At 28.2% G+C, this 9,010-nt stretch overlaps 1 protein-coding gene across 1 annotated transcript; it reads left to right on the forward strand.

Moving 5' to 3' along the window:
- Positions 1-1,457: 1,457 nt before the first annotated feature.
- On the forward strand, positions 1,458-8,588 carry LOC100570393. The gene is made up of 3 exons (XM_003242851.4): positions 1,458-1,566; positions 1,743-1,795; positions 7,806-8,588. The coding sequence occupies exons 1-3, from the start codon at positions 1,504-1,506 to the stop codon at positions 8,227-8,229; spliced, it is 540 nt and encodes a 179-aa protein (XP_003242899.1). The 5' UTR covers positions 1,458-1,503; the 3' UTR covers positions 8,230-8,588.
- Positions 8,589-9,010: the final 422 nt, after the last annotated feature.

Consider the following 9,010-nt stretch of genomic DNA (forward strand, 5'->3'; position numbering starts at 1 on the left):
AGCTTTCTTCATTTTTTGCATGAAAATAAATAATTTGTGGTTCGATTTAATTTTAAAATATTTTAAATTTTAATTATCTTACTATCGCTAAGTTGATGTGATATAATATTAGTTTCTACAACTAAATTACGGTCAAAAGTTTAAAATATATGAGGTTACCAATTTTCGGGAATTATTTATTCATGTAAATACTTAAATTATTAACTTCTATTAAGTAGGTATTCACTATTCATATAGGTATTTAAATACGTTTTAAGTATATGTATGATATATAGTGGAATATAAAATATATAGTAACCAGGTGGGTGTGTATACAAGGACAAACCTAATGAGTTATTGATTTAAAGTAAATACATTTTCAGTAGTTAATATTATTTTGTATCTGTATATTGCCATCATATCATAAATTTATTAAATATTCATATAAAGTAATAACTATAGGCATAATATTATATTTTACAAAGACTGTTGAAAAGTTTTGACCATTTCAGAAGTCACGAACTATGATTTAAAAACTTGAAAATCATCTGAGACATCTATGTTATAGTTGCATAACCGTATCGGGACAGTAATATTAATATAATATTGTAAATTGAACATAAATGTGTAGTTGAGGCGTATTTTTTATTCAAATATTTCACTATCGTACCCGGAGGATGCGCAAAATATACATTGTGGCTACATTATAAAGAAATTCATGAAATTGTATTTTTATGGCAAGGAAGCGCCGGGGCATGTGCGCAACACTACGTTCATTTTTGTATATCCTATGTCGTACTTATACTTTTAACGAATATAATATTATTATATCTACACTGTTCTATCTGAATCAAGAGCAGCTGTTATCCAATCTCAAAAATAATACTTCATGACCACATTTACAGACATATGAGTACAAATGGTAAGTTCGATAAATATTTATTAAAATATAACACGCAATTATAAACCCGAAAATCGATCATCACAATCTTCAATTAAAATTAACAATACAATAAAAATTATACGCATACGAAAAGAAAGTGTTGAGTTTAAGTTTTTTTTTTTTAAGTAGATAATATACATATAGGTACTTGTGACGAAAATGTACAGTTACATGTTTATTATAGGTATATGAGTACATTGAAAAGTCCATATACGTAACAGGTCCGGTATACGGCCTCTACAGCAGTACGTGACACGAAAATAAAAATAACGATGCATATATACTGTATTTAATAAAGTGTGACTAGTGAAATGAGCATTTAATGACTGAAAAAAATATATAACCATCCGACGAGAGTGGTAGCAGGTGGGTACATCAAGTAGTCAGTATACGCTGCAGCAATCGCAGCGGAAGGTGGTGGCAGTGGTGGTGGTGGTGCTGTTAGATTTCTACGGTTAGTGGTCCGTGACACCCTCCGTGTGGGAGCGATGGTTAAACGCAAATCAAAGTGGTTTTTAATAAGTTACCTAAGTAATAACCGTTCGAGGTCCGGCAAACGCGTGCTGTGGCCAGTCACATAGATGTCCAATAGTCGTCACGTCAACATGGCGCGCCGTCCCGAGACCGTGCAATTTTTGGCTGTCGTAAGTTTACGTATGGGATTGCTTTTCTTTTTGAAAAAAAAAAAAATTCCTGTACTAAGTTTTAATTTTGTAACCATCTGTCACGCCTATGTGATGTCCATCACATGCGTATACAACTGCAGCAGACTGCAACACGCCTGCATGTGTTATTATGACTGTATTTTTTATGTTGGCAGATCGTGATCGTAGTACAACATTTCACTCATTTGGTCGAATGCGAAGACAAAAGGTAAGCTGTTACCAGAACGGATAGTTCCAAATTAAAAAATAAAATCTTTCCGATGTTTGTATAATAATAAATAATATTATATAATTATTATATTATAATATATAGTTGTTATTCATTTCAGTCAAATTAATTATAACTAAATAATTGCAATAAATTACAATGATTATAGCTGATGCGTACAGTGTACACCAACTGAGCTATAAGCTCGTATATCTAGTGTGTGGAGTTCATGGATATTATAATTCGTTTTACAGTAAAATAGTTAAACAATTAAAAATACGACTTAATTAATGAAATATAAAATAGTAGATAGATATTTTAGAAACAAAATTAACAATTAATTAAAAAATACATATAGATAATATAAAATTCATAACTGTGTATTTAAAAAGTAGATGCCTACTCGTTACGTACTTATAAGATATTCATTACTTATTTAGAAAACACATATAATCGTTAAAAAGATTCACAATAATTCATAATTTCAACATGAAATATTAAATATTATAGATTTTTAGACTGTTATATACTTAAATGTCGGTTTATTAAACACATTAAACACATGTTCAACTCAAAAATAATGAGTCAATAATTATTTTAATATATTTTTACGCACAATATTGTTGTTATATTATTATTTCTATATGATAGATACATATTATAATCTTTATACCATACGGGATAACTATGTGAAATCTCGTTTAATTAGAAATTAACTAAATATTCAAATAGAATAAACGAAACTTTATTAACAGTTTGTTAAAAATCTTATTTAATATATTAATTGTTAATTAATAATGAGTAATGACCAAGTTGATGGATGGATTCCGCTTTCTGGTGCACAATTTGTTGTAGCTATATATAACGTACGATTTTTGGAACTTTGACTAAATTAAAAATTTGAACACCAATTCTTCATAAAATATTCTTGTTCATTGAAATTTTAAATTAAAAAATACTTTTACTCATTCTTCATTTTATTTTTCATTCTTATACAATATTCTAACATTTTTCATTTTACTAATATTAATGATAGAAATGAATATAAGTAAGTAATATACGTTTTGTTTAGTTTAATATCGTTATATAATTTGGTAATTTTAGGGCTAAATGATTTTAATGTTAATTATTATATTACTTAACGTACATAGTTTATTTAGAGTGCTGGATGATCAATAATGTTTTCACCAAATAAATCTATTGAGTAAATTCCTAAGTTTATCATTATTAAATAATTCAAATAATTGTTCAAGGGAAAGATCACTTATTAAACTATTATTATAACATAAAAAGTATAATATATTTTATTATTTTATTTGTTATTATGGCTTCAACAATAAAGTCATTATAGCTGGTATAAAAAAATATATAGAAATTACTTTTTCTCGTACTTACATTTATAACAATATGAATACTACGTAATAAAAAAAATAGAGGTAGGTAATTTAAAGTATTTTTAAATTTAAATTATATTATACAAATTGGTGCTTTTTAAGAAATATTTTAGGTTTGTCAAATAATTAATTTTGATTTTAAAATCAACCCACGCCGTAGTGCTTTCAATTGAAGGCTTCTTCACCCATCCACAATCAAACCAACATCTATCGTACAGCATTTGCACGTATTGTAAATAATTATTTTATAAATTGTGTAGGTAATAAAAAAAATTAAAATAAAAAAATAAAACTAAAAAAAAAGTTAAATTATGTAAACGGGTGGGCAAGTTTTTAATAATATTGCGACCATTAACCTATACATTTTCTTTTACGATTTCATGGAAGGTATAAAGTTTAGTCAACTTTTGTTTCATATAATTTCTACTGCATGATAATATCTTGGGTTTAAATTTTTAAATAGATTTTTATTAGGAAAAGTAGATTCTCCTTACTTCTGAAGTCTAATTAACTTCAAGATACCACAGCGAAATGTCAGACATACTACTCCTTTTTATATTCCTCTTTACACCTCTAATTACTATTAGCAAATAAACCAAGCAGAAGATTAATGTATATTGTAAATGTTGACGCATCCTGCCTTTTTTAATAGTTATACCAATTTCAATGTATATAATCATAACTTGTAGTATTAAGTTTTAGAATGCATTTTGCATATTTCGGAATAATATGTTTTACACATTTTCTTATTTGATCATATTTTATAATTTATAATTTTTTTGGAATTATTTAGAAACCGTTCGATTAACCTCCGTGTATTTTTTTTAGTACATTTTGATTCCAATGATTTTCCTAAGACAAATAGGTCTTACATTTTTCTTGTAAAAATATAATGTACCCGCCTACTTGATTTTATTAATTAACTTTAGTTATTTAGTGCATTTAGTTCACAGCACTTATAGATATGAAACCAATTTATAAATTAGTTACAAAAAAAAATACATAAATTATTATTAATTTACAGTACCTATTTATGCATTTATGTATTTAGTATACTGCAGAGAATAATAAGTATTAATACTAATAAGAGGTTATTATTTTTTTTTATTAACAAACCATCGACCACTCGATTGGACAATATTAGTTGTAAGCTTCATTATATATGCGACTAATGATGTCATTGTTTGATTAATGCTAACACAACACATGTATTGAGAATTCATAGCAAAACTATTTTAATCATAACATCTAGTCAAGTAAGCATCAGCCATTGATAGGTACATATTAAAAATTATTGCAAAATACTGCAAAATTGGTGTAAATACTATTGAACCACAGCAGAATAATAATATACATTTCAACGAATATCTAGCAAGCGTGTAGGTAGCTAAATGTTATGTTCCAAGTTTATTAAAAATCCAATACATTATAAAATTTTTTGCAAAAACTGATTACGATAAATTAAAACTTAAAATATATTTGTTTTTTTGAACTGATGATCGCATCAACGAGTTTAAAGTAATTTGTTATGCTGTTTTACATAACGGTGTCTGTTATACAAATCTTAACGCTAGTTGAATCATAGCATTTTTTTAGAAACTAAAGACAGATAATTATATAGGATTGGAATACCAATTGGATAATGGACATTATTATGTAAATTCAAAAATGACGCTATATATAGATATCGATGTTGTAATCATTAGCATTAATATATGGAGGGGTGTCTCCCTTGCAAGATCAACAAACTTATATTACTTTATTATTAAATTGCATGTTTATGTAAAACATTAAAGATTTCGATTTTATAGTTTATGATTAAAATATAAAATGTTTCGTTTCAAAGTAGTAAAAAGTTTTTATTATTTTTTTATTTTACACAATAGGTATACATTCAATCTGTACAGTTGATGCACAATAATCATATTTGATAAAGACTATAATACATGAGCAGTGAGTACTTGATAAGAAGCCATCCACTAGTGATACTTGACTGGGTGTTGTATGAATCTAACTATATATTATTATGTATACTTTTTTTTTTTCATCTCTCAGATTAGTTCCTTAACAAGTCACGGCACCAGCTCCCTTTTAGACGAAGCCTGGGGTGGCCAGGTAATGTTTGGGTGGATAGGTTTGTAATGAGTGGGTTTTGGTGTCTTTGTAGACGGGCATGAAAGATTTTGTAGAAGCGTGTAGCTTTTTCTATGATGGTTTTAATTGACAGGTCATTATGTAAAGTGTAATTAGAAACAAAGGGTGGAGCATTAGTTATTTTCCTAAGGGGAATGTTCTGAAATTGTTGAATTTTGTTGGTATTGGACACTTTTGCTGTACCCCATAGTTGGAGAACATAATATGTCCATAGAGGTTTGAGTAATGTCTTATACATAAGAACTTTAATTTTGAACTGGAGTGTTTATTGTTTGTGAGTAGTTCGTAACCTGTGAAGACGGGCGATTAAGGAAAGTCTCTTAATATGGATATAGCTATTCCAAGTGAGGCGCTTATCCAAGTTAAGTCTTAGATATCTAACTGTGTCAAAGGTGGGAATAAGTTAAAAGTTAACAATGAAGTTATGTAATGAAGATAATGTTATTGCGGTGCTTTACCTACTCATTTTCGAAATTACAACTTAATGAATTATAAGTTCATTAATGATATTTTTTGAAAGCCTTTTACGTTAGAGAAAAATATTGAAAATTCTGCAGTTTATAATACTCGAAATTAAATTACTACGTTAGTTAAGTTTAATAAATTAATATTTTAATTTATGGCTATAATAGTAATATAGTATGCAATGTACGTAAGTGTTTAATATGCGAATTGACAGTGTTATGACATTAACATTTAGTTGAATAATTTTGGTTAGCATGTATTTATTATTATTTCTTTTTTTTAAGCCATTAATATCTATTATATGTTCAATAAGTATTGAAATAAAAACGAATTATGTACTCTTGTGTGACGAGTTCTGGTTTATTAGATATTTTAAGCCATTCAATCGAGAATCGCTTGATTGCATTTCAATGACACGTGACCACGCGTTACGTTAGAAGTTTAATAAACATTTTGTTATATAATACTTTGTCGGTCAGGTGTGCCAAATCTCTACAAATAAGTGATCAATTTATTGATACATTTTAATGTAAGCGACGAGACAAAACTACACGAGTTTTAAATTAAGATTGAAATTACAAAATTATATTATTACAGTGTAAACCCACCTAGCAATTTTAGTAATTTTACTGCGGTTGAAAAATCATAATCTGAAATAAATATTTTATCAACTCTATAAATAATACTAAAATAATATAAGTATATCCGTAAAGTAACGGGAAGCCCACAAGTTAGTTTAATATGATGTAGCTAGTAAAAGCTTGTTTTTATAAAGACGATAATAATTTATTAATACTTATCTATTATTTCTGCACACTGCGGTCTTGTGTTTTAAAAATATATTGCAGAAAAATATTGTGCGCAAAAATATTTTTAACAGCTGGAACAGTTTTACATCAAATAAAATAACAATTGATTCAATGTCAATAGTCAATACAATGTATATTAGTGTGTATTATGTATGTATATTAGTACCTATATTAAGTGTGTATATAAAAATCTGTTTTACTTATTACATCGCAGTTAAATATTATATTAAATGAGAACTTATAATAGTTTTAGCCGTTAAAGAGCTTAAAAGACAAAGTATGTTGAAACTGATACTTAAATAAATAACATTGCAACAGATGTGTACAGTGTACACCTTGCATTGAGCACTAAATGTCCGGAAACAAAAATTATTGAAAATCTAAATTCGTTTATCCAGGGAGTACGATATTCGGTGGTGCATCTTTAATAATGTAATATAATAATATTTTGTTTATTGTTGTTATAAAGTGTCTATGCGTTAACGATTACATACATTTATAAACATTTGGTAGAAAAGTAACATCTCCTCAAAAACCAAATGCTGCGCTTGAAGAGACCCCGTATAATTAGAGTAGGTATAGATAAAATAGCTAATTATATTACAACATGAAAATAATGAAGCTATTATATTATAATATATTAAATATATCTATAACATAATAATGGGTTAGGTAGTTAGGAATTTTTATGATTATCATAAAAATATTATTGTAATAAAACATTAGTTATATATATTTTTTAAACATTTTAAAATAATTAAAATTGTGAATATTATAATTTAAAATTATATTTAATACAAAACTGAATTTATATTTAGAGCTTTATTTCCCAAATAACTGTGTTCATCGTAGGCACGATAATCATACTACAATTAGATACTAACACATTAGTGTTAGCCTTAAAGAGGGCATTGAAGTATTACGGCATGGGATATCAATGCATTTAACACTAGTATATATTATACAACACTAAGCAAATGTCTTTTTCATACAATATTTTAAAGCTTAATCGCCTTAATATCGTCTCACCGGATGCTTCTGGCAATTATACTCCAGCCCAGTCTCCAGGATAGATAGTTATAGAAAAATCACAAAATAGTGAGCGATAGCGTGACCCTGTAATATTATAATAATTAATAGTGTTAATACATTTAATTGTTCACGCCTGCAGTCTATTATTGTCCTCAGGATCGTAATTTTCATGCCCCGTCGGATCAAGACGGTGCACCACCACCATCACCACGTGGTACTGATGGATCCAAAGACGAAAACGATGACGCACGCAAAACCGTACTCGGATAAGTCGTCGTCGTCGATCACGTCCTCGTCGGCCGAGTTAGACTACCAGCAGCAACGGGACCGCCATCGTCATTATCAACGCCAACGACAGCAGCAGCAGCAGCAATCCGAGGAAGCCGAAAGTCATCCTCTGTCGTACTTCCAACAGCGGACAACCGTGAGGACCAGCGACCCGAACACATCGCAGTATCCGGTATCGCAACTTCAACCTTCAGCGATGCACTTACAGCCGTTGCAGACGTACCCAAATTGGCCGCTTAGGCAGAAGAGGTCCAAAGTCATAGCCAGACTGCTGTACACCCATGATGATTGAATCAGTTTTTTTAAATTATAGTTATTTTCCACACTCACCATCTGTTTCATCTAATGCACATCGACGTCTACTGCATTTAATTTCAAATTTTCACGGTCGTACACCATAATAATATTATTGTATTATTCCTTCAGCGTACAATGTACATAGCGTATATATAGGTTGGGGCTGCTATAGCTCCCTCAAATCATTTACGAATATTATATTATAATTTATATTCTAGAGAAAAAATGATTCATAATATAAAACTCCATAATAGTATTATTTTGATTTTAAATGGTTTCTTCCGAAAACTCTGTTATATCTGTCTTCACAACATTCAAAGGTGGGCAAGTTAATGAAAATAATTAAGTTAAGTTAAGAGGACACAAGATCGATAAGTTAACAGTTGACAGTTAACAAATTATAAATTTAACTCGATAAGTTGAAAGTTAATATAAAAAAAAATATTAACTTAACTCAGTTTAAAAAAAGTTAATCTATTATTTTTAATTAGTATGTAAATCACATAAAGAGTGATTGTGTCTTTCTAATTTCAAAATTATAAATTATAAAAAACAATTTTATCGAACTTTTATCATAATGTACACTGTATACCCTTTTAATTTACTTTACTATTATTTATTAATTTAAAGTATACTCATCTCAAATAAATAATTTAAAAAATATATTTTTTTATATCATAATACGTGAAGATGAGTACATGACCTTCATGTGTAATAGTAATATTTACGTACAAACGAAAAATTTCAAAATATTTTTAACTTGATGGATGTTTTTT

The sequence above is a fragment of the Acyrthosiphon pisum genome, chromosome A1 (genome assembly GCF_005508785.2).
Source record: "Acyrthosiphon pisum isolate AL4f chromosome A1, pea_aphid_22Mar2018_4r6ur, whole genome shotgun sequence".
Lineage (NCBI taxonomy): Eukaryota > Metazoa > Arthropoda > Insecta > Hemiptera > Aphididae > Acyrthosiphon > Acyrthosiphon pisum.

Excerpts from the sequence above, each read along its gene's own strand:
- LOC100570393 (XM_003242851.4), top strand. The coding sequence starts at position 1,504 with ATGTCCAATAGTCGTCACGTCAACATGGCGCGCCGTCCCGAGACCGTG. Across the intron at positions 1,567-1,742 it reads CCGTGCAATTTTTGGCTGTC|ATCGTGATCGTAGTACAACA; the intron begins GTAAGTTTACGT and ends TTATGTTGGCAG. Across the intron at positions 1,796-7,805 it reads GTCGAATGCGAAGACAAAAG|GATCGTAATTTTCATGCCCC; the intron begins GTAAGCTGTTAC and ends TATTGTCCTCAG.